This window comes from Artemia franciscana, chromosome 10, assembly GCF_032884065.1.
Source record: "Artemia franciscana chromosome 10, ASM3288406v1, whole genome shotgun sequence".
NCBI lineage: Eukaryota > Metazoa > Arthropoda > Branchiopoda > Anostraca > Artemiidae > Artemia > Artemia franciscana.
The window spans coordinates 43732796-43760363 of NC_088872.1; the positions used below are offsets into that span (position 1 = coordinate 43732796).

The window sequence follows — 27568 nt, forward strand, 5'->3', positions numbered from 1 at the left end:
GTTAGAGTCTCTAAATGTTTATACTGATAGACAGCTCTACTGCTATACATCGACGAGGGTTTTGGATTAAGATGTATGTTGGCAACAGAATCAAATTTTAGTAAAAAAAGAGAAAGAAAAGAAGTTCTTCTCAGCCCATGACCTGGACAGGCAAAAACTGTAAATTTGTTTTGAGGAGATAAAGCCATTTCCTTAGAATAGCCTAAATAAATGTTGCCCTTTTGATATGGGAAATCATGCCAGGAAATCCTCCCCCCCCGTGTAAAATTTAAAATTTCCCATGGAAAATACCCAAAATTTTTCTTCTCTTCGGAAAATTCTCCCCGTTGAAAATGACCCCCCCCCTCCCACACAGAAAATTCACCCGAAAATATGTTCACCCAATAATAAATATAAGGCTATCTGTGATAGCCTGGGATATAAGTGAATATGAGATGGAAGAGACCAGTAGGGTTTCCGAAATCTAAAGAGGTTTTTTTTTAAGAGAAGTTATGCGGCTCAATTTCTTTACAATTCATTATGTTCCAAAAAGAAAAATGTGAAACTTAGACGTTCCAGGTTTAGGACAGTGTGCGCGAATAGGGGCTCTGAAGTATCAAAAGGTCACTTACTAACAATTTTTTTGATTTTATAGTTTTCGTTCAAGTAATGTAGATTTTCCCTTTGACACTGATTTTGAATCTATACATTTTATTAAGTTTGGAGCTGCTGCCGAAAATTTGTTTATAGAATAAATATTTCATGGTTTTCATGGTTGAAGCATTTCCTAATTTGAATGGTTTCTAATCGATGTATGCAAAGGTAATACAAGCTATAAATGCAGAATAAGTAGAAAGATTCGATCTTAAGACTAAAAACCTTAGCTTTTATTATTTAGTATTATTATATTATTATTTGGTATTATTATTTTATTTAGATGGATAAAACCTGATTTGTAAAACTACAGACTTCAAACTTCACGCATTTAATTTCAAACTTTGCTTTATTTGGGATCCAAGGAAACTAACAAACTATGGGTTAACATTTTTGTTCATATTTTCTTTCTTGTAAGCCTTTTTTTAAAGCTCAAATTATTTTACAAAATAAGTACTACTCAGAAGATCCTTTTCAAAGATACTTTGTAATGCAAATAGTTTTTAATTGGTCGATTTAGCTTTTTCATGTAAATCCACGTATATAGCGCTTTCATTCAATGTCGTGTTTGTTGCATCTTTTTGTTTTGTAACGTAACGAATTAACTTATTTTTTTTGAAGAAATTGTATCTTTTTTCATTTCGTTCATCATTTATCAACTTCTTTTTTTAAGCAAGGAGACTATTTTTTTTCCGTTTTAGCATGGCTGATGGCCGTATAGGCTTTCATGACTTTGGGACTAATATTTTGTTTGTCCTCCATGATTACAATTTCGATGTATTTGACTCGTTGGCCCTTGAAATGGACCCAGAAATATGGATCTACGTTTATTGGAATTGCTTCTATGCTGGATGCCATTACTAGTGAGTTATTTTTTTTTTGTCTCTATAACATTACTGTCGTGCTGATTACAGCACCTGGCCAGCAGTTGTTACTTTGGGTATAAATTGTTGTTTTACTTCTGTTGGAGTCATCTCTTGATCTTAAAATTAATTAAAGCTTATCCATTACCAAAAATTTCGGATTTTTTTTTAAGACTTCAGGCTAGAAATCTGGAATTTTTTTTTCTCGTTTTATAAACGAGATGGTCTAAAACACCCGAATTTGGCTAGAAAGCCCGATTAAAAAAAAAGACGTAAAATCAGCAAGTGATAGCTTAAAAAACGAAATAAAATCTAACAAAAATCACTGGCTCATCATTATTGATGAGTACATCAGTTTCTTCATCTACCTGTTAGGCGATTTTTGAAGCGTGCATCTGAGAAACTAATTGATTGTAAAGACCATCGGAAGGTATATCCTCGATTCTTCGGCCAACTGTGTTATCAGTGAGCGGTGTTTGTTGCAGGTGTTTTGCATGTGTTCATCAAACATCGTTTTGACCCATATTAACAGCTGCTGGTAAAACTAGTGTTTCACCTATTGTGTGTATATTTTCATTACTTATTATCAACTGCTAAGTGTTGTAAGATATTTACGTGCCTGCGTAGCTTCAGTTTCGTTTGATTCTTTTTTGTATGTTCTCGCTCATATTCGCGCATCCCCTTAGACTAGTCCGGAGTGCCTAGTAGCTGTGCCTCCCAGGTTGGAAAACGCTGCTCTGGCGAAACTAAGAACGGGACCGAGACGGCTTTGAATTACTTTTACTTTTAAGAAGCAGAGTCCTTCTTGCCAAGGTTAATGAGGCTTCAGGTATGTACGAAGTGGTCATTATTAACTCCATAAAAAAAAGACTTGTCCGCTCTTGAAGTACCAAGTTTGACTGAATCCAACTTTGCCACATTAGAAAGCCTGGAGTATTTTTTCTTCAATCGTATTTCATACAGCTTGGTCATCCCTGTGTGTGAGTTCTGCATAACACTTGCTGCCGAATGTGGCTGCCTGCTTTTGGTTAGAGCTCTCTAAGCTCATTTGACATCATTCCAGAAAATCCAGTTTTTACTGAATATTTAGAGAATAAAAACTGATTATTTTTTTCTTAAGTTCAGCATTCCTTTTGATTTAGGTGGCTGTATGTTTCTGTCAGTGGCTGTGTTTGGGGGTCAATGTTGGAGACGAGATTGGCTATTATATCCGAATTACAACTATCTTTCCTGGTCTTATGGTTTTGCCGTGATTTCATTTTTTGGATTTGCACTGTCTGCTTACCTCCTGTATCAGGTAACTTTTTTACAAGACTATTAGGCTAATTTTACTGTAACTATGTACATTTATAATTGTTACTGAAATCATTCTTACTAGCATAATAGTATTGCAAAAGTAATGTTAGTTAATTTAAAATAAAGAAAGACAAATTATCTCATTGCCAATTTTTTGTAGCCTATACATAATATGCTAAAGATATGATTTCGAAGAAAAGTAGATATTTCATAGAAAATGATCGAGGTTCCAAGGGATCCTGCGAATTCTATCTATGTTCTGATTAATAGAATAATTATAGTGAATTTTACTTTTTTTTTATATATCTCTGGCGTATGATGTATACTTTTCAGCTTCAGCATTATGCCAATATGAAGTTATTAGAAAAGAAAACTGCATTGATATTGGTTGACTGGAATGAGGAAAGGAATTATGTCATCAAGACACCACGAATTCCGGTGAAGGTAGAAAGGGCCGGGGAACGATTCAATCCAAAAGGTTCAGCCCATGTTGACTGGAATGAGGAAAGGAATTATGTCATCAAGACACCACGAATTCCGGTGAAGGTGGAAAGGGCCGGGGAACGATTCAATCCAAAAGGTTCAGCCCATATTTTCTAATTTAGACATATTGGAGCCAAAGGAGATTTGTGGCACTAGCATCGACTTAGTTTGCTTGTATTAATAATAATTTGGACATGTTAACATGACAATCAGATTACTCTTTATATCAATTGTTTGGAGAGATTCCTTCCCTTCCAAATATGACGAAACAAGTTGATAAAATCATCTTTCTTTTCTTTTTATTTTACACCACTTCTTCTTCAAATTACTTATTTATTTTCTGTATATTTTAATCTGAAGAAAATCTTCGATTAGAGTTCTAGAGTATTCTCATACGTCATTTTATAGTCCTTTTTTTTTGCGTCATCGAATCTGCATTCATTTCCAGAAGTGTCATTGCAAAAAGCTTTGCCGTTTTTTTTTCTGTCGTTGGAGAAAACACTATGGTTTTTATGGCACGTGGTATTAACCAAGTGACATATAGCAATCGCCAATTCTGTCGGTCTATCTGTCGGTCCCGGTTTTGCTACTTTAGGCACTTCCAGGTAAGCTAGGACGATGAAATTTGGCAAGCGTATCAGGGCCCGAACCAGATTAAATTAGAAATAGTCGTTTTCCCAATTTGACCATCCGGGGGGGGGGACCGGGGGCCGGTTAATTCGCAAAAAATAGAAAAAATGAAGTATTTCTAACTTATGAGCGGGTGATTGGATCTTAATGAAATTTGATGTTTGGAATGATATTGTGTCTCAAAGCTCTAATTTTAAATCCCGACCGAATCTGATGAAATTGGGGGGCGTTGGAGGGGGGAAACCTAAAGTCCCGGTTTTGCTACTTTATGCACTTCCAGGTAAGCTAGGACGATGAAATTTGGCAAGCGCATCAGGGACCGGACCAGATTAAATTAGAAATAGTCGTTTTCCCGATTTGACCATCTGGGGGGGAGTGGGGGGCCGGTTAATTCGGAAAAAATAGACAAAATGAAGTATTTTTAACTTATGAGCGGGTGATTTGATCTTAGTGAAATTTGATATTTGGAATGATATTGTGTCTCAGAGCTCTTTTTTAAATCCCGACCAGATCTGATGACATTGGGGAGAGTTGGAGGGGGGAAACCTAAAATATTGGAAAACACTTAGAGTGGAGGGATCGGGATGAAACTTGATGGGAAAAATAAATTGGATGGGAAGTCCCAGATACATGATTGACATAATCGGAACTCATTCGCTCTCTTCGGGGTAGTTGGGGGGGAAAGGAGTAATTCTTAAAAATTAGAAAAAATGAGGTATTTTCAACTTACGAACGGGGAGTTGGGAGGGGGAAACCTAAAACTTGGAAAACACTTAGAGTGGAGGGATCGAGATGAAACATGGTGGGAAAAATAAACACAAGTCCTAGATAGATGATTGACATAAACGGAACGGATCCGCTCTCTTTGGGGTAGTTGGGGGGGGGGGGGTATTTCTGAAAAATCAAAAAATGAGGTATTTTTAACTTACGAACGGGTGATCGGATCTCAATGAAATTTGATATTTAGAAGGATATCGTGGCTTAGAGCTCTTATTTAAAACCCGACCGGATCTGGTGACATTGGGGGGGAGTTGGGAGGGGGAAACCTAAAATTTGAAAAACACTAAGAGTGGAGGGATCGGGATGAAACTTGGTGGGAAAAAAACACGAGTCCTAGATACATGATTGACATAACCAGAACGGATCCGCTCTCTTTGGGGTAGTTGGGGGGGGGGGTTAATTCTGAAAAATTAGAAAAAGGAGGTATTTTTAACTTATGAACGGGTGATTGGATCTCCATGAAATTTGATATTTAGAAGGATATCGTGTCTCAAAGCTCTAATTTTAAATCCTGACCGGATCTGGTGACATTGGGGGAAGTTTGGGGTGGGGAAACCTAAAATGATGGAAAAGGCTTGGATTGGAGGAATTGGGATGAAACTTGGTTGGAAAAATAAGCAAAAGTCTTGCATACGGGATTTATATAATTGGAACGGATCCGCTCAATTGGGGGGGGGGATAATTCTGAAAAATAAGAAAAATGACGTATTTTTAACTTACGAAGGAGTGATCGGATCTTCATGAAATTTCACATTTAGAAGGACCTCGTAACTCAGATGTCTTATTTTAAATCTCAACCGGATCAAGCGTAATTTGGGGGGGAAGTTGGGGGGACCGGATATCTTAGAAAATACTTAAAGCGGTGAGATCAGGATGAAACTGGATGGGAAGAATATAAACCTGTCTAAGATACGTGACTGACATAACTAGACCGGATCTGCTCTCTTTGGTGGAATTGGGGGGGGGGGGGGTAATTTTGAAAATTGAGGTATTTTTAACTTACGAAAGGGCGGCCAGATCTTAATGAAATTTCATATTTAGAAGGATCGTGTGCTTTAAAGTTCTAATTTCAAATTCTGACGAGATCCTGTGACATTCGGGGGAGTTGGGGGGGAAACCGGAATTCTTGGAAAACATGAAAATTGGGGTATTTTTATCTTACGAATAGATGATCAGATCGTAATGAAATTTGATTTTTAGAAGGAATTCATGTGTCAGAGCTCTTATTTCATATCCCGACAAGATCTTTTGACATTGGGGTGAGTTGGAGGGGGAAATCTTGGAAAAACACTCGGAGTGAAGGAATCAGGATGAAGCTTGGTGGATAGAAAAAACAAATGTCCTTGATACGTGATTGACAGAATCGTACTGGATTCGCTCTCTTTGGGGGAGTTGGGGGGAGGGGTTCAGTGATTTGGCGAGTTCGGTGCTTCTGGACGTGCTAGGGCGATGAAAATTGGTCGGCGTGTCAGGGAGCTGCACAATTTGACTTGAAAAAGTCGTTTTCCCAGATTCGACCATCTGGGGGGGGGCAAAAGGGAGAGTAAAAATTAGAAAAAATTAGGTATTTATAACTCACGAGCGGGTGATCGGATCTTAATGAATTTTGATATTTAGAAGGACTTTGTGACTCAGAGCTCTTATTTTAAATCTTGACCGGCATTAAGCCTCTTATTTTCCTTTTTAAATCAATTTATTGATTCATAGAATTTTGTTAGAGCTCATACCATATGATCTCTTGGCTCTTAGCTCTTCTCGCCTCGTCACACCTTCCATATGAGCTCTTAGCTCTTGTTATATAAAGCATTTAAAACTATTGCCGTTTTTATTTGTGATCATTTTGCCAGATGAGATGAATTTTTCTCGGAGACCCAGTCTTTCGTTTATGCAGTTTTCACGACTGTCATTTTGCACGGATTCAATTTTCCTTGAAAGCATGAAAACTCGCTCTCCCTGAACATGTTTTTTTTATGATGAAAGGAAATATTTCTTGTTTTTTTTTGGGGGGGGGGATATTTTACCTCAACAGACAGCACATATAAAACTATGAAATTTTCTCTGAAATCTAAACAAATAATTGGTTGAAGCGTACGGAGTAGAACCCAGCGAAGGTTTAATGATATCATCCAATATTAATTTAGCGCTGAGTTTTGACAAAATCCTTTTAAAGATAAAATCTTTCACAGATTTTGTAGCCATTTTCAAATTGAAAGTTTTTCAATAAATTCTATAAGGTTTTTTATAGAGTAAAAGAAAATAGAATACGGCATTGTACTTTATAGTCCCTATCGGCTGTACTGATCTCCATTTCTTAGCCCTTCAGCTAGGAAATGCAATGGGGGGGTTGGGGATCAACCATCCAGCGCTTTCGCAGACCCTTCCTGTTTACCTTCCCCAAATTTCTCCAGGTATCTGTTTAGAGCTGGGTCGACTCTGGTTGAGCCTACGAGTCACACCACTGACCCCCGTCCCAAACCAAATAGTTGGGTACACTAGGATTCAAACCCTCACTCTCTCGGACAAAGGATCATAAATCCAGCGCACCCTTTCACTCGGCTAGGACGGCCTTTTTTTCTAGAGTGAAAGGCTCTAAAATCTTTTTAAGGTTTTCTGAATAATCTCATGAAGTATCTTGAAAAAATTTCAAGTTAAAAATAGGAAAAAAATCCGAAAATTTCTCAAAATCATATGCGTCTGAAGTCAGCCTAAGTAAAACCCACTAGGCATTTAAACTCCAAAAAATTGAATTTAGAGGCGTTCCTATTGTAAAGGCTATCGATTCTTATTATCGGAAAAATATTGAATAGAAGAGGTACAAACCACCCTAACTGTATTTAATTTATTAATGCCTTACCTAACACTGACAGATAATGCGTCGCTGAATGCGTTTGGTGATAACTGACGATTGGTAATAACTTTGATCTTATCAAAACTTTCAAGAATACATATTCCAGAGAGACTTTTAGTAAAATTTAAAATATAATGGGAAATTCAGGAAATGATTCAAAAGTTTCTCTGGGTAATATATTGTTTTCCTTTGACTTTGGGCTTCTCAAAAATTATGAAAATTCCCCTATTCCCCATAGACCCTATCAAAACACTGATTGGCCAAGTAGATACTTTCCAGTTTACTATTTAGTTTTGAATTATAGCTAATCAGTATGCCATCTTTATTCCCAAAACAATTAACCCACAGATGAGTAATGAATTACATTTCTTCTAGTTGAAAGCTTTCTTTGTCAAGGGGCCAATTCAAACTACAAATGTTGTAGATTGAAAATCTTCGCGTGAAGCTGCATCCAACGAGGTACAGCATGTCTACTTTTCCGATAAACATTTCGCTGGGATGGGGGGAGTGGAAGTTTGGGGCTACGTGCCCATTCTATACCTTCAATCATATAAATTGAAAATCCGTGCAAGTTTGTGACGTAAATTAGGTGCAAGACGTCTACCTTTCTTCCAAATAGTTGGAGGTTTATTGATTGAATTTGGTCATTTCGAATAGAAGTCTATGAAAACTGTTTCAAGAATCTTGGTCGAAATTGGTGCTCTTAATCAAAAGCACGAAAGAAGAAAGTAATGGGTCCGCATTCTGACTATTCTTATTATTCTACTGTATATTTACGGAGCTATAGTTAGTTTTACTCATGTCTGGTTTTGTTTTCTTTAAGGAGCACATTGATGTGAAGGAGCAGAAAAAACAGGAAAAGAATTTAGTAATGCAGATGCAAACTCAACTTGGACCAGGTTCACATGCTTATGTCTAAGCTACGGACTGGCTTGTGTATTTTTCTATCTCTTTATCAGGATTAGTTTTTGTATATGGATTCTATTGTATCTAGTGTAATGTGCATCCGGTGACAAATGTGGTTTCCGTTGAAGTTAGTATATCCTTAATTGTATACATTCCCATATATACAATTTGGCTGCTAGAGAGATTTCAGAAAAGTTTAAAGGGTGTCAAACAGGTAGCTGATCTGCTGTCTTGAAAAAGAGAAAAGTAAGTCCTAATCTCGGTTCTCACAGGGGTTAACTTGAGTTTAATGGCTGGACTAACTTTGCCTCATGAAAACGTGTTTTTATATGAGTTAACACGTGGTTCGTTTGTGTTTTAAATCAGAATTGGAAATTGGTTTTTCTGACAGGCAAAATTAAGTTTAAAGAAAGTAAAGGGTTTTTGTTTATACAGTGGCACAAATGTATTATTGCTACCCTCTTTTAAACATAAGCATTCAAAGGAGTCTTTTTTCCGAAAAATCTTCTTGGAAGACTCCAAAAAAACTCCGTTTCCAGTTTTAAAGCGACTGGAAATTTGCATGTCGTCGCTGCATTGGAGTGTACGTGTTCTGAAAAGTTGCCCAAAATTGTTTTCTAACGTTCCTCGAAATCCTAATTAGATTAGTCTTGCTTAATAATAACATTTGCCCTACAATAGTATTTATCAAACTTCAGGCCTTGATCCCCCCTCTCTCTCCACCACCACCGCCTCCGTGGTGGGTGCACCTCAAAGGAATGGGGGTTTGGCAGACTTAGCGTCTTTTGGTGTTGATTAAAGACATAGATTTGATAAATTCATGTAAGGAAAGGACAGGGTTGTTCACTGGACAGGGTTAACCAGAAGATGTAAAGTGGAGAGTACTTAATTATAGCTGTAAACAGTAAGGGAGACCCTGACTCCGTATATCAAGGGACGTAGCTTGTTGAGACGAAAATACTGTTTCTATGTAACCCGGCAAGGAAAAAAAATACTACTTTTGATTTATTTCGTCAGAGCTATCCAACTAGGTTTTTTGATTGCCCGCAGTAGGCTTTTGATCTTCAAAGTGGCTTCATTCACTTTGACAAAAGGAAGCCTAATGTTTCTTTTAAAATTCATGTCTATTCTTCTTCATTGTTGATGGAATGAATGAAATAAATAGATCAAATGTGGAAAAATTGATCAAGTAAGCTATTCAAGACGTCCATATTACAGGAAGTACGTGACGTTTTTGTCTAAAATCTTGTCCGATATCGCCTGCCAAATTCATAGATAAGGCCTTTCGACAATTTTTGTGGACATTTCATTACAATATCAAGGTTTCTTTCTACACTGCAAGTTAATTAAGACGTATGAACGCTTGAAATTAATCAAGACTTAATTATTCAAGTTTCGATTCGATTTATGTTAGTCTCTCAATCGTATGGATAATTAAGACTTCAGAAGAATTTTTAGGATCTTCTGCTTTTTTGGAAGTTTTGGTGATTCTAATATCTTTGTTTGATCTTACAATACCTATGCTACTAAAAAAAAAATTCAGCTCAGTAAGTGAAAGTATTAAAAATTCTCATTTTATGCCACAATCTAAAAGCTATAATTGTTCAAACAGGAGGGGGGGTGGGGGAACAGTCACAGAATTGCCAATTCACTAACAAATTGTATTCTGAATGTGAAAAATGCCTTGCACCTCAACCTTCACGTCATATTTTTTCTCTTCACTGATGACAAGTGTTCCAGAAAATAAAATCAAAGGTTTGAAGAATCCTTGCGTTCAAGTACCAATTTCAAAAAATATCATCCCATTAAGCTAAAGCGATTCATATAACCAAAATGTTTCAAACTTATTATAACAGGAATTTAATTTGTTTCATTTTCTTTCATTATTTAGTGTTTGCCACAATTTTAATCCAAATATCCCAAAGTGCGTCGCTAAGGTGTTTTTACTTAACAAAATGTACTATCTACTGCCAGAACTTACATTTCTTATTTTAATTTTCTGACAACATTTTATTTAAATTGTAAAAAAAGCAAATGATTTCCGCGCCAGATAGTGTTCAAAAATCTCCCCCGTTTATTAGTTAGTTAGAATCAATGCAAAAAAAAAACATGAGTAGCAAAATTACTAATTTATTACAAAAGTTGGGAATCCCAACTTTCGAAGATAACATTATGTATCATAACGAAGTCAATGTAATGAATTAGATCAAAGGTAAAAGCAACATATTTAGTCTCTTTTTCAACGAAGTTCCAGGGGAGTGTATCTATTGAAAAGCTTTACATGTTCAGTACACCTGTCAAATAAGCCTGTCAAATGTCCCTACATGTTAGCATGATTAGTTCATGAAATAAGCTCAAGAGGTTTTGATGTAAAACTCCTGTATCCACCGGATACAAAGTTAACTGCTTTCTTTTCGCTATGTAAAAATGATTCTTTTGCAAAAAAACTGCTGTATACTGAAGTGCCTTCGTATTATACGTGGAATACTAAAAATAAAGTATTTGAACGTCGAAAACAGGGTAAGTCAGTCGACGGCCAACCTACCATCTTCAAAGATACCAGGATAGGAAGACTCTACACCGTTCACCCCAAGCAACATGAGTGCTTCTTTCTACGCCTGCTTTTGGTGAATGTACCCAGTCCGACGTCCTTCGAGTATTTGAGAACTGTAAACGGTACTATACATGACACTTACCGTAGTGCATGCCAAGCTCTGAATTTATTGGAGATTGACCAAAACTGGGATAAATGCATCAATGACGCGTACGAAACGTCAACTACAAGTCAAATTCGTGCATTGTTTGGAATCATACTAACAAATTGCTCTCCATCATCTCCTACAGAGTTATGGGAAAAATATAAATCAAAAATGTCCGAAGATATACTCCATCGAAAACGGTTAGAGACGTCAGATATGACTTTTGATTTTACATCAGAAATTTATAACTACAATTTAATTATTATAGAAGATTTGTGCGTATATATGACAAACCTTTTCAGGATTTGGCAATGCGTTCACCTAATCGTACCGCTACTGTTTCGACATGTGTAGAATTGGATCGTGAACAAAGTTAAAGCACGAGTGATCTATTGTCGTATGTACAAAATAACATTTCCAAGTTAACGTCAGAACAAACAGCCATTTATGATACGATAATGCATTGTGTCGATAACAACGTTTTAGAAATTTTCTTTTTGGATGCGTCAGGAGGTACTGGTAAAACGTTTGTGATAAAACTGAATCTGGCATCAATTCGATCAAAAAATGATATAGCGTTGGCAATTGCGTCGTCCGGAATAGCCAAAATGTTGCTGCCTGGTCGAAGAACTGCTCATTCCGCTTTGAAATTGCCTCTGAATTTGCATTCTACAGAAACTCCCACGTGCAATATTGCCAGATCATCTGGGATGGGTAAAGTATTGCAGCAATACAAACTTATTATTTGGGACGAGTGCACAATGGCACACAAAAAATCGCTCGAGGCTCTGGATCAATGTTTGAAAGATTTGCGAGGGAGTTCGAAACCATTGCGGGAGATTTCAGGCAAACATTACCTATAATACCAAGATAAACCCCTGCAGACGAAATGAATGCTTGCCTAAAAAATTCTAATTTATGGGCACACGTAAAAACATTAAAATCAACTACAATTATGCGTGTCCGATTGCAAAACGATGACTCTGGACAAACATTTTCAGATCAATTGCTGGCAATTGGAAACGGAAAGCTCCCAGTAGACTCAATTTCAGGACGTATACAACTACCTGCTGAATTCTGTAATTTAGTGACGTCCAATAATGAATTGATTGAAAAATTATTTCCGAATATTCTAAAAAATTATAAAAATAATAAATGGCTAAGTGAAAGAGCGATTCTTGCACCCAAAAATATAGACGTCCACGAAATCAACAATATTATTTTGACCAAGATTCGAGACCAGGCAGTCCTTTACAAGTCAGTCGACACAGTTTTGGAACCAAATGAGGTGGTTTATTATCCATATGAATTTTTAAATTCCGTGGATCCTTCAGGGTTTCCACCACACGTGCTACAACTAAAAAAGGCTTACCAATAATACTGTTAAGAAATATCAACCCTCCAAAGCTTTGCAATGGCACGCGACTTGCCGTAAAAAAAAAAAAAACAATGGAAAACGTAATAGAGGCCACAATCTTGACAGGGCCTTTTGAGGGTGAGGCTGTTCTTATTCCTCGCATTCCCATGATTCCAACGGATCTGCCTTTTAATTTAAAAGGCAGAGTTAGTTTTGATATGTTTTGACTCTCGCTTTCCAGGTGGATTTTCATCTAACTGCGCGGTTTTGCGCTCTTTAGCCGCAAGCCTGTTTTCTTACTGTTCTTGTGATTCCTTGATTCCTCGGCACGCTTTCTTTTCTTACTTTCTCTATCAGCAGCAAGTTTTTTGGCACAGACTCTTTGAGCAGCTTCCTCGGCTGTTGCCATTGTAGGTTCTTCAGTCATTTTACAATTAAACATTTTTCTGTGAACGCATGTCTTAAATACCATTAATGACGTCACCGTCATAGCAAAAATGACGACAACTAATTTCATGACGTCACCTGATCCACAGACAGACAGACAACTTATTTTTATATATATAGAAGATATATATATATATATCTATTCACAGGTGGGACACAGGGACACAACTACAATGGCAAGTAACTAATATGGCACGTAATGACTTACGCCCGCGGGGGGGGGGGGGGCTTGGAGGGGTGCGAAGCGCCCCACCAATATATCTATATATATCTATATATATGAAAATAAGTTGTCTGTCTGTCTGTCTGTGGATCAGGTGACGTCATGTTTCTGTGTCGGCTGACGTCATGTTTTCGACTGACGAAATTACAGACCGGGACATCGGGACACAAATGATGACCGGGACACCGGCACAAAGGGAATATAAATGACGACCGGGACACAAGGAATGTTCGATTAGCAATCACCATCAACAAAGCACCGGGACACAAATGACGACCGGGACACAGGGAGTATAAATGATGATCAGGACATAAGTAAAAAAAAATTAAAAACTAAGAAAAAGGTAAAAACTACAAAAAAACTAAAAAGAAAAAAAACTAAAAACTAATAAAAAACTAAAAAAGCTAAAAAGCTAAAAAAAACTAAAAAAGAAAATAGAATGAAAACGGAAAAAAAAGAAAAATAAAGGAGAAAAACAAAACTAAAAAAAAAAGAAAAAAAACTAAAAAAAGGTAAAAAACTAAAACCTAAAAAAAGACCAATTCAAAAACGAATGTATATACAGACCGGGACACAAATGACGACCGGGACACAGGGAATATATATGACAACCAGGACACTCAAAGAGAAATTACAGACCGGGACACCGGAACACAAATGACGACCGAGACAAAAATGACGACCGGGACACCGCGACACAGGGAATATAAATTACGACCGCGACACTCAAAGGGAAATTACAAACTGGGACACCGGGACACAAATGACGACCGGGACACAGGGAAACAACAACAACGGGGACGCCGGGGGGCACAGGGGGATATATAAATGACGACAGGGACACAGGGAATGTTCGATTAGCAATCACCATCAACAAAGCTCAAGGGCAATCATAAGAATAATGAGGTATAGATCTGAACTCAGATTGTTTTTCCCATGGACAATTATATGTTGCATGTTCAAGAGTCGGTAAACCTGACAATCTATTTATATGCAGAGACAATGGGACAGCCAATAATGTTGTACATTCGCAAGTTTTACGTAGTTAAAAAAATATATATATATATATATATATATATATATATATATATATATATATATATATCTATCTATATTCACAGGTGGGACACAGGGACGCAACTACAATGGCGCGTAACTAATATGGCGCGTAACGACTTGCGCGCGCGGGGGGGTTTGGGGGGGTCGCGAAGCGCCCCCACCAACTAGGTGTTGGGGTGGCGCGAAGCGCCATCCCAACAGCTAGTATCTATATATATAAAAATAAGTTGTTTGTCTGTCTGTGGATCAGGTGACGTCATGTTTCTGTGTCGGCTGACGTCATGTTTTCGACTGACGAAATTACAGACCGGGACATCGGGACACAAATGACAACCGGGACACCGGCACATAGGAAATATAAATGACGACCGGGACACAAGGAATGTTCGATTAGCAATCACCATCAACAAAGCACCGGGACACAAATGACGACCGGGACACAGGGAGTATAAATGACGACCAGGACATAAGTAAAAAAAAATTAAAAACTAAAAAAAAGGTAAAAACTACAAAAAAACTAAAAAGAAAAAAAACTAAAAACTAATAAAAAACTAAAAAAGCTAAAAATCTAAAAAAACTAAAAAAGAAAATAAAATGATAAAGGAAAAAAAATGAAAAATAAAGGAGAAAAACAAAACTAAAAAAAAAAAAAAACTAAAAAAAGGTAAAAAACTAAAACCTAAAAAAAGACCAATTCAAAAACGAATGTATATACAGATCGGGACACAAATGACGACCGGGACACCGGGACATGACGACCGGGACACAGGGACACAACTACAACAGGGACGCCGGGGGGGCTCAGGGGGATATATAAATGACGATGGCGACACAGGGAATCGTCGATTAGCAATCACCATCAAAAAAGCTCAAGGGCAATCATTAGAATCATGAGGTATAGATCTGAATACGGATTGTTTTCCCATGGACCATTATATGTTGCATGTTCAAGAGTCGTTAAACCTGACATTCTATTTATATGCACAGACAATGGGACAGCAAAGAATGTTGTATATTCGCAAGTTTTACTTTATATTCGCAAGTTTTTATATATATACTAGCTGTTGGGGTGGCGCTTCGCGCCACCCCAACACCTAGTTGGTGGGGGCGCTTCGCGCCCCCCCCAAGCCCCCCCGCGCGCGTAAGTCGTTACGCGCCATAATAGTTACGCGCCATTGTAGTTGTGTCCCTATGTCCCACCTGTGAATATAGATAGGTATATATATGGTTTTAACTACGTAAAACTTGCGAATATACAACATTCTTTGCTGTCCCATTGCCTTTGCATATAAATAGATTGTCAGGTTTACCGACTCTTGAACATGCAACATATAATGGTCCATGGGAAAACAATCTGTATTCAGATCTATACCTCATGATTCTAATGATTGCCCTTGAGCTTTGTTGATGGTGATTGCTAATCGACCATTCCCTGTCCCGGTGTCCCGGTCGTCATTTACATCCCCCTGTTTCCCCCGGTGTCCCCGTTGTAGTTGTGTCCCTGTGTCCCGGTCGTCATTTATATTCCCTGTGTCCCGGTCGTCATTTGTATCCCGGTGTCCCGGTCTGTATATACATTCGTTTTTTAGTTTTGTTTTTCTCCTTTATTTTTTTCCTTTTTTTTTCTTTTTTAGCTTATTTAGATTTTTAGATTTTTTAGTTTATTTATTAGTTTTTAGTTTTTTTTTCTTTTTAGTTTTTTTGTCCCGGTCGTCATTTATATCCCCCTGTTTCCCCCGGTGTCCCCGTTGTAGTTGTGTCCCTGTGTCCCGGTCGTCATTTATATTCCCTGTGTCCCGGTCGTCATTTGTATCCCGGTGTACCGGTCTGTATAAACATTCGTTTTTTAGTTTTGTTTTTCTCCTTTATTTTTTTCCTTTTTTTTCTTTTTTAGTTTATTTAGATTTTTAGATTTTTTAGTTTTTTTATTAGTTTTTAGTTTTTTTTTCTTTTTAGTTTTTTTGTAGTTTTTACCTTCTTTTTAGTTTTGTTAATTTTTTTTTTTACTTATGTCCTGGTCGTCATTTATACTCCCTGTGTCCCGGTGCTTTGTTGATTGCTAATCGAACATTCCTTTTCTCCTGGTCGCTTTCTCTTTGAGTGTCGTCATTTATTTTTTTCTTTTTTAGTTCTTTTAGTTTTTACCTTTTTTAGTTTTTTTTAGTTTTTTAGATGAAAATTTTTTTTAGTTTTTTCCTTTTTTTCTTTTTAGTTTTTTATTGGTTTTTACCTTTATGTTAGCTTATTTTTCAGTTTTTTCCTTTTTTTTATTTTTTATTTTTTTTAGTTTTTTACCTTTTTTTAGTTTTTTTAGTTTTTTTTAGTTTTTTTAGTTTTTTAGCTTTTTTATTTTTTTATTAGTTTTTAGTTTTTTTGTAGTTTTTGCCTTTTTTTAGTTTTTCAGTTTTTTTTAGTTTTTTATTGGTTTTTACCTTTATTTTAGCTTATTTTTCAGTTTTTTCCTTTTTTTTAGTTTTTTTTAGTTTTTAGTTTTTTACCTTTTTTTAGTTTTTTTAGTTTTTTTAGTTTTTTAGCTTTTTTATTTTTTTTATTAGTTTTTAGTTTTTTTGTAGTTTTTGCCTTTTTTTTAGTTTTTTTAGTTTTTTAGCTTTTTTATTAGTTTTTAGTTTTTTTTGTAGTTTTTGCCTTTTTTTAGTTTTTTTAGTTTTTTAGCTTTTTTATTTTTTTTTATTAGTTTTTAGTTTTTTTTGTAGTTTTTGCCTTTTTTTAGTTTTTTCAGTTTTGACGTCACCTGATCCAGTTTTTTCAGGTGACGTCACCTGATCCACGATCCACAGATCCACAGACAACTTATTTTTATATATATAGATAGTTTTTTTTTTTACTTATGTCCTGGTCGTCATTTATACTCCCTGTGTCCCGGTGCTTTGTTGATTGCTAATCGAACATTCCTTTTGTCCTGGTCGCTTTCTCTTTGAGTGTCGTCATTTATTAGTTTTTTCCTTTTTTTCTTTTTAGTTTTTTATTGGTTTTTACCTTTATTTTAGCTTATTTTTCAGTTTTTTCCTTTTTTTTAGTTTTTTTTTATTTTTTATTTTTTTTAGTTTTTTACCTTTTTTTAGTTTTTTAGTTTTTTTAGTTTTTTAGCTTTTTTACTTTTTTTATTAGTTTTTAGTTTTTTTTTGTAGTTTTTGCCTTTTTTTAGTTTTTTCAGTTTTTTTTTTAGTTTTTTATTGGTTTTTACCTTTATAGTTTTTTTAGTTTTTTAGCTTTTTTATTTTTTTTATTAGTTTTTAGTTTTTTTTGTAGTTTTTGCCTTTTTTTAGTTTTTTCAGTTTTGACGTCACCTGATCCAGTTTTTTCAGGTGACGTCACCTGATCCATCCACACATCCACAGACAGACAACTTATTTTTATATATATAGAAGATATATCTATATTCACAGGTGGGACATAGGGACACAACTACAATGGCGCGTAACTAATATGGCGTGTAACGATTATATATATATATATATATATATATATATATATATATATATATATATATATATATATATATATACAAAGAACTTATTTATATATATATAGATATATATATTCATTATCTATTGATCTATATACCTTCATACAAATAATTTTATCTTATTTAATTATAGATATAAAATAATGATAATATTTTATTGTTACCCTCTATATATAACAAAAATGCACTAAAGAGGAGTATAAGAAAATGAAAAACAGGAAGGACACAGACAAAATACTTATTCAGCATGGGTCAAATACTTCAAAATTTCACAACTAGTGACGCTGGCACTTGATAGAAGGCAAGTCAGTGGAAAATCAAAATAGGGGCTGACATAATGACCATAAACTAGGCAGTCGTTTGCATATCATTTGCTTTGGTTTTAAGGGCTTTTGGCTGAATCTCTGGGAAAGCAGACAAACCTCCTTTTCAACTGTTCTGTTTAATTCGACCAGCATACATTTTGGCTTACAAAGCTCTCTATTTTCTTAGCGTCTTTTTATCTTAACTAGGTGAGTGTTCTTGCATCAATTAATCATGAATCCATAGGTGTCACCCAGAACAGGAATTAGTTTCTATGGCTTTTCAAAACCTTTAACACTTCTCAAGGACAAGAAAAGTCATTTGCTGTAAACGATTTTTATGTGTCATACCTAAATTGTTCATATCAACCTCTGTCACTTTCGAATCGTCATAGCAATACCAGCCACATTCAGGTGTCCTTCGATATACAAGATAATGACCAAGATCGAATGAACCCAAGTGTACTGCAATAGCAACCGCTTTATAATTGACTGATGATAACAAGAGGTCATGATAACAGCTATCTATAGCACTGTTATCCTTTGTAGCTTCCAAATTGATTTTATCAAAATCGATATTTACAATTCTGGTATTATTTTTGAAACCCGATAAATTTCTATTCAAAGACACAGCAAGAAAGGGACTAGTTTTGGTAAATACTATGTGAGAAGTCAGTTCATGTCCATTTGGACAATTTCTGTCAACTGCATTGGGATGAAGAACCATATTGAAAGGAATAGGACGCTCATCGGATTCTGGAACTGCTAAGTAAAGAAGTTTCCCATTATTCTGAATATCGTCAATTTCACTCCAGCGGCAGATATTACATATCAAATATTTTCGGTTTTCAGAATGAAAAATTTCACTAAGTGAACTTTGATATGACAATCGGTTGGCATATTTAGGGATGTTTTCATTATCAACACAATCAAACACAGTCTCCCAAAATTCAGTCATGTCCTGATAGACTGAATCTGCAAAGCCATACCTAGACGGAAGTAATTTTCTAAGCTGTTTCGTTGATTCCGTTTTCTCAAGGGATGAAAATGCAAGTCGTTCTATTTCATAGGAAATAGGGCCTCGTAATTGGAGAAGAACGTTGAAAAGATTCTTATGTATGCTAAAGAGACACTGAACAGCTGAGTTTGCATAACATGAAACCATGTCAAGGTTTTCAAATCCTTTTACCCCTTCATGCATTCTATGATGACGGATATCCTGGTTGTATAGCTCCTGGCCAGGGAGGTCAGGGCTATATATTCCACTTTGGATAAACTTCTTCTTTTTCTTCTTCCTCTTGGTATGCATTTCTTCTTGTTCTAATTTGTCAAAAAATTGTCCTTCTTTCTTCAAATTTTCTTGTTGCAGCATTGTTACTTCTAAATTTTCAGCAGAAATGGCACTTGTATATTTTGATTCAGCGAAGTCCTCTGTTGTTTTCTTGTCGTCATTCACTAGTAATGCCTTTAGGAATGCTTCAGAGATGCCTAAGTTCCCCACTTTCGCCTTATGCTCTTCTTCTTTTTTGATATTTGCCTCGGCAGAAGCAGATTGTTTTTTAGATTCTTCTGCCTCTCCTATAGGTTCTTCCAGTATCAAATTATTTACACCAAGTCCTTCCTTATCAGCACAAGTTTCTGGTAAAGCTTTACGTTTTTCTTTTTTTGAATTGGTTAAGCTACCAGTACTAAAAAGAGGCTCTTCTTTAGCCGTCCACCATTTAAACGTCCAGTATATTACACTTGCACATACTGCAGGAATAGCAAATTTACGAAATGAAAGCATTGTTTTATTAACTAACTAATACTGAACCAATTCGATCAGTGCAACTGGTTTTAATCACTGGATGACGTCATGATAAATTATGATGTCTGATTTGCTCAAATGACGCCATAATTAATCCTGTATTGGGCATTCTGCTGGAATGACGCCATGAGCACATTTCTGGGAGAACAATTAACGTTGCACGAAAATATTTCAAGAGTTGTTATTCATTTTTAAATCTTTTTTGATTGACTGTTATTCTCACATCACCAATCAAATGGATATTTGTTTTAAGAATGATGACAAACACATTTGTTTTAAAAAAAAGAAATCTGAAATTTTTACAGAAATGGAAAATTTGACCAAATGGGACGTCACCAAATACTTTCGGTTAAGTTTAATGCCAAAAAATTACGGAAGAAATTGGCAACACAGAACAAGAAGCTGGGCCATCTTATTCCATGGTTAAAAACGGTGCGTCAAATATAGTCTTTGTCATCATTTTTCTTCAAATAGCACCACATCACAATTTTGAAATGACCATTTTGCTCAGAGTAATGGAGGTTTAACAAGTATGCCTCTGGGTCAACAATACCCTAGAGTACCTGAAAATTGCCTCAAGTGACTCAAATTACTTGTTGTAAACGTAAAATGTTTCGTAAAAAGTGTGGGCACATTTGATTATGGCTATCCCATCACTTTGCAACCCTTTGGAATCGCATCTTAGGCTAAGATTTTGCTTAGAGCTCCCCAAAAGTATATTGCTGAAACAACTGAAGTATCTGAGCAAAAGTTACGTGCAGTCGAGTTTTCAAACTACTTCCTTTGCAATATTTAAGGATATATTCGGGATCGAGTTCAGCTTCAGATAAAGGGCAAGAAGACTTAGAATGCTGTTTTGGGGGAGGGCATCGAAACTGTTGTTTCTGATGAGCCTGTGTCCCCAAGGTCATTAAAATAACGGATTTGTAGTATTTCAGGACTGCTTAAGGAATTTTTTTACGAAGTTTGGGGGGGGGAGAATGAGATTTCATTTTATATTGAAGGAAAGGAGGAAGATACAGTATTTTCGGTATTCGTTCCATATAGAAGGTTTTGCGCAACAATCCTCAGTGGAACTGAGCGGTAAGGTAGATTCAAAGACAATATGCATACTCAGTCAACAAAATAGCTCATCAGCATTATGCTGGGTCAGTTCTGGCCTTTCTTGTGCCCGGGGTAAAATTTTGATTAGCCCCTAGTCTTGTCTTATATCCATGTCTAGCCATGTCTTGAATCAAATTTCAAGTCCTACTTGTAAAAAAAAAATGACTTATTGGTAAAAATCGTTTTCAAAGGACACAGATTCTTTTAATGTGATTGTTTTAATTATTATTTTTTTTGCATTAATTTTATTTAGTTTATTAATTATTTGCACTTGCTAACGGCACTTTCCATTTTATTTCAATAAAAATGAAGTTAAGAAATTTCACCAATTGTATCGGGCTCTGGGGGTTTTCTTGATTCCCGAGTTTTATTATCTGATTTTTGAACTGGTGTTAACAAAATGACTCTACAAAGTTCTCTATTTGCTTTGGGTCTTTTCATCCTAACTGGCTGGGCGCTCTTGCACCAGTTGATCATGAATCCACAGGTGTCATCCAGAGCAGGAATTTGTTTATAGGGCCTTTCAAAATCTTTAACACTTCTCAAGGAATAGAAAAGTCATTTGTTGAACAAAATATTTATTTATTCTATTTGCATCGTTAATATTAATCTCTTTCGCCTCCGAATCGTAATAGCGATACCAGCCACTTTCATGCGTCTTTCGATATATTAAACAATGACCATCATCTAATAAATTCAAGTGTACTGCAATAGCAACAGCTTTAAAATTGACTGATGATAACAAGAGGTCATGGTAACAGCTATCTTTAGCACTATTATCCTCAGCAACTTCCAAACTGATTGTGTCAAAATCAATATTTACAATACTGTTATTCATTCTATCAATTAATTAGTAATTTTTTTTAAGAATTTATGATTTGATTTATGTAATAATGTAATTACTATTGATTGTTTTAATTCAATTATTTTAATGATTATTGTTTTGCATTAACTAATTCATAATGTATTAATTATTTTCACTTACTAACTTCATCCTCAATTTTATTTCAGTAAAAATAACATTAATAAATTACAGCATGATTATAACCATTAAATTGTTTATTTAAAATCTTGGAAATGGGGCAAGTACCTTTCTGTTCCCCCCCCCCCACATACACACATCTATAGCCAATTCTACCAGTAAGTCAGGAACACAAGATATTAGAAAGTTGGTCTATGTCCCCTTTTGAGCTAAAAAAGATATAATTTTGTCTTCAATGCTGATGAAATTCCTTAAAGAACTGATATATGCATACAACATCTTTTTAAATGCAATTTTCCACAAACGATACATACTATCCAGAATTTTCAGGTGCTAACAACATTCTTATTCTGAGGACAAAAGTAAGATAATAACTATGCACAAAAACTATCTACCGTATGCCCTGAGAAAGGTACGAATATACATGCCCCCAGGACATAGATTATACCGCTTGCTCCCGGACCTTGGGGGATTATGGCGGCCGTGGAGGATTTATTATCTGATGTATGGACTATTTTAATTAAATACTTTCTTCTTTTCTCAGATGGTTTTGGCGTAACTCATTGCAGCCTCTCTAGGGACTGCTGAAACTTAGACCTCCAAAGGATCCCCCCTCCCATTGTTAAACCCTGCTTTAGACTAAAGATATACCTATCAAAAAGTTTTTTATGAAGTTAGAGTCTCTAAATGTTTATACTGATAGACAGCTCTACTGCTATACATCGACGAGGGTTTTGGAGTAAGATGCATGTTGGCAACAGAATCAAATTTTAGTAAAAAAAGAGAAAGAAAAGAAGTTCTTCTCAGCCCATGACCTGGACAGGCAAAAACTGTAAATTTGTTTTGAGGAGATAAAGCCATTTCCTTAGAATAGCCTAAATAAATGTTGCCCTTTTGATATGGGAAATTATGCCAGGAAATCCTCCCCCCCCCTGTGTAAAATTTAAAATTTCCCATGGAAAATACCCCAAAATATTTCTTCTCTTCGGAAAATTATCCCCGTTGAAAATGACCCCCCTCCTCCCACAAAGAAAATTCACCCGAAAATATGTTCACCCAATAATAAATACTAGGCTATCTGTGATAGCCTGGGATATATGTGAAAATGAGATGGAAGAGACCAGTAGGGTTTCCGAAATTTTCCAAGTGTCAATGTTAGAATGAACATTGACAAATAGAAAAATACTGAAAAAGATAGAATGCAACGCGAAACCAGGCTTGCAGTTGACAGAGAAAGTAAAGAAAAGGTGTGTCGAGGAATCACTGGAGCAACGCGTAACCAGAATATGTGTGTTTGTTTGTCATATGACGCATCTGAATAATGATGTCTGAAAAATAAAGAAGAAAAAGAAAACTAAAAAAAAAAAAAAATAAAAAGAAAAAGAAAAAAACTAAAAAAGCTAAAAAACTAAAAAAAAGGGAAAAAAAGAAAAAAACTAAAAAGAAAAACAATAAAATAAAATAAAAAAATAAAAAAGGTAAAAGAAGAAAAAAACCTAAAAAAAACCTAAAAAGGCTACAAAATTAAACAATAAAAAAAACTAAAAGAGAGAAAAAATTAAAGCTTTTTTGTTTTTTGTATGTTTTAGGGTTTGCATACGACGTCTTAAAAAGAAAGAAAAACCTAAAAAGAAAAAAAAACTAAAAAAAAGAAAAAAATAGAAAAGGTAAAAAAATAAAAATAAAATAAAGCTAAAAAAGCTACAAAACTAAAAAAAAAAAAAAAAAAAAAAAAAAAAAAAAAAAAAAAAAAAATTAAAGCATGTTTGTGTTTTTGTATGTTTGAGGGTTTGCATATGACATCTGAAAAATAAAGAAGAAAATGAAAACTAAAAAAGAAGAAAAAGGTAAATAAACTAAAAAAAGAAGAATAAATAAAAAAGGTAAAAAACTAAAAAGAAAAAGCTACAAAACTAAAAAAAAAGAAAAAACTAAAAAAGAAATTTGTTTAAAAATTTTAAAAAATTTCAATTTGAGATTGCAAGATCAAGAAGATCCTATTTGCAGGAAGCTTGGCAAATTAAATGGCGCAGGAATACAAATTTATTAAATTATTTGTTTTAAAATAAATTTGAGATTAATGTAAATTTAATAAATATGTTTAATTAATTAAATTAATATAACTTGTTTATTAAGTTAAATATATTATGTAAGTGAATTAGTCCAAATTAATTAATTTTGAATAGAAATTATAAAAATTAATTATAAACTAAGTCCTTAAGAATTAATCTAATAGCTTTCTACTCTAAACCGTACCTACACTACGATTTTGCACTGGAAAGTAAGTTCAAAATAAGCCAAGGTCATCCAAAAATAATATTTGCAAAAAGGGAGGAGGGGGGGGGGAGAAACCAAGAATAAGTACAACCTTTGTCCAACCGTTTTATATTGAAAAGCGTATTTTAACTTGTGTTTTCAGGATTAATGTACTGGAGAAAAAGAATGGATCAAATTCAATAGATGGATATCTTCTTCTTGTTTGGATTAGCTTAATGCCACGTTCTCATCATCTGGTTATCCTGCAGTGTGCTACTGTTGCTGAATCCTGTATTAATCTCTGTGTCCCGTATTGAACAAATTATATGTTTATTTGTTTTTCTACGAGGATTACAAATTCGCCTATATATACGTTTCTTAATTTTATTTTATGTTATTTTTCCAGTGCCATCTATGTTGTATGGCCCTCGTACAAAATTGAAGAAAATATTACGTTCCGGCTGATGTTTAGGGAAGAAAAATCAATGGTGCCTCGCTTTATAAATCAACCCCAAACAACAGAATTGGGCCGATTGAACAATGAAAGAGGCCAAAAACTTGTTCTGGCAACTCCTCAGGAGGTAATCTTTTTAACTAATACCAAAGTAAAACCGAGGGCATATATGAAAACAAAGATTTTGAGACTCAAAAACTTCCTTCTTTTATTGGCATAAAAATCTCAAGGGGGTTTTTGGTTATCCGTTTCAACGAAATTCAAGTCGTTAAAAAAAAAGAGAAAGATAAAAAAATGGTCAAACGGCAGTCGGTCAGGATAAAATCGAGTGGTCTACGATTGGGATGGAAAGAGGGTATAAAAAGGGATACAAAAGAAAATTGGAACTTAATAGAAGGGGATGGATAGTGAAGCTTTGAATATACTGCTAGTAGATGAGAAGGTCGTGCAGCTATGTTGGCCTCATATGGCTTAGTTTTCCAATGAACTGTTAGTAGTAGTAATAATAAACAAAGCCTTGGGTGGATCTGAAGGATCTTTTTCTAGAAGAATCTTTTCTTTGAAATATGTACATGTTTCTCTTTGATCTTTCTTAGGACCTCCTCCATGTTGTATTACTCAGGCCGCATCATAAACATACATCTAGTCTATGTGGGTCTTAGCAAGGATAGTTGTGGATCTAGAACTGAGTAGATTCTTAATAGACTCCCCCCTCTCGCTTTTGTTCATGAGCTGATATTTCTTTCTAAAATGAAATGGAGTAACATATCATTTGAAACTGTTATAATGCGTATATTCTAATTTTAGCATTTAAATAATCAAACTAGTTCAGAGCTTTGCTGCTTTTGACTCTGAACCTGAATATAGTGTGCACCAAAGGAGTGGCTTCCCTTAGAAAAATTCGAATTACCATAATATTCGAGTTTTAGACAGAAAATAAGAGTATTTTAGTGAAGGGATTTTTTTACCAGGGAGTTAAAATTTGTCCCTTAAATGCTTCTTTTCAAATTTTTAGGAATTTATTTGTACATGTTTTTTTAGCACGTTTGCCCAGTTTATTGATCAGGAGTCACAGAAATGCCTCCTGCTTATTTAGGTCTAAATATACCATACTACCAAGTGACTTTCCAATAGAAAGACATGCTTTTTATTCATCATCCTGTACTTATTTCTCAAAGTAAAGGCACAGTTACAATACTTTTGAAAGTTTTCTAGTGTACATCAACGAATAAATCGAACTGCTATAGGGATGGTCAAAATCCTACTGTACAAACCTAGAATTGAAATATAGCAAAAAAATGGAGGCTTCTGAATTTTGTGTTTGAGACTAGGAATACAAGTTTGAAAGAGGCAGATAAAATAGACACATGATGTAGTGGATGGAGCGTGTTTCGTACTTTCTTGGGTAAAAACAAGATGTAATAATATACCCTCTTTTCTTTTGAAGGGTGGAAGTTGCGCATTCACTGAAAGTTGTTGGATGGAAATCTTGTCATCAATTCTTTTTTAATTATAATTATTAGTAAGAACGGTGGGTGCAATGAAGATGCTAAAAATACAATAGTCAAGGTCCAGGGTGTTTTTTCACAGTTGAAAACAGTTTGGAAGATTAGGAAGATAAGTTTGAGAATCAAGGTTAGAATATTGGTAGCTACAGTGAGGTGTGTGTGCTCTGAGGAAGCAGAGGAAGATTTGCTGGATTGTTTCTAGAGAAATTGCTTACGGATTTTTTGGGGAACTCGACTGACTGACCGTATCACAAATAGTATGCTCTACGAAAAGTGTGGTTCAATCCCGTTATCTAGGCCTATAATGAGAGAATGATTGAGATGGCTAGGGAACCTTCTGCGCATGAGTGATGACAAATCGCCAACGATTGTTCTTGTCCCCCAACCGTCTAGGGCCAAATGAAAAGCTGTTTTTCCCCAATTGGGCTGGGAGGATGTCGTAAGGAAATATGTTTAAAGAGGGAGTATTTGAATAGACTGAGATGAATGAATTATCAACAAATTTGTCACAGAGTATTGTCAGAGTTATTTTTGAACCACTTATCCACATTTTCAATTTGAGCATCAATTCAGGTATATTTCCTAGTAGATGGAAAATTGCCCGAGTAATTCCGTTGTATAAACAAGGCGATAGATCAGATATAAGTAATTATCGTCCAATTGTGATTTTATCGCCATTATCTATATTTATCGCCATATTCTATATTATCGCTATATTATCTATATATAAGTGTTTCCAGGAAGGATAAAGGAAGGATTTCCAGCTATTTAGATAAAATAAATTTCTTTACCAAATATCAATTTGGATTTAGGGCAAACCGTTCGACAGAACAAGCAGTTGCAGCTCTTTTGTTAGAAATAAATGATTGTTTAGATGATAATTGCCATGTGGCTACTGTTTTCTATGATATAAAAAAAAGCATTTCACACTTTAAATCATGAAATTCTTCTCCATGAGGTTTGCATGAGAATATTAGCCACGCAATTTTATTTGCAGATGATGCAGCTATAACAGTTAAAGCTAGGGATTCATCGACATTGATTGAAAAGATCAATGTCGTGATCAGTTTGTCAATTTTGTGTTTTTTAAGTTGAATAAAGAATAGGTTGAAGTTGAAGGCAGACAGACACGCTGAAAGACATACATATTAGACAACATATTATAATCATTATGTTTCTAAATAATTTTTCTTTGAAGGTCACTGACTATGTTGTACGTCGTGAAAGAAGAGAACTGGAGTTCCAAAAATCACACAATGAGGATGACCAAAACAAGAAAGCAAAATTTATAAAGGAAGCGCTTGGCTTGTTAGAGAAGCGGGAGAATCAGCTAGCGGCAGAAGTTCGGCTGCAGAAGCGGGGGAATTCGGCAGAAGTTCCTTTGGAAGATTTTGATATGATGGAAGAACTTGAACTTGAAGAACAAGAAATCCATTATTTTTAT

General features: G+C 35.2%; 1 protein-coding gene across 1 annotated transcript; it reads left to right on the forward strand.

Annotated features, from left to right (window-relative positions):
• Window positions 1-1356: 1356 nt before the first annotated feature.
• On the forward strand, window positions 1357-27562 carry LOC136032227 (uncharacterized). The gene is made up of 5 exons (XM_065712446.1): window positions 1357-1496; window positions 2639-2793; window positions 8357-8685; window positions 24569-24743; window positions 27323-27562. The coding sequence occupies exons 1-3, from the start codon at window positions 1361-1363 to the stop codon at window positions 8450-8452; spliced, it is 387 nt and encodes a 128-aa protein (XP_065568518.1). The 5' UTR covers window positions 1357-1360; the 3' UTR covers window positions 8453-8685; window positions 24569-24743; window positions 27323-27562.
• Window positions 27563-27568: the final 6 nt, after the last annotated feature.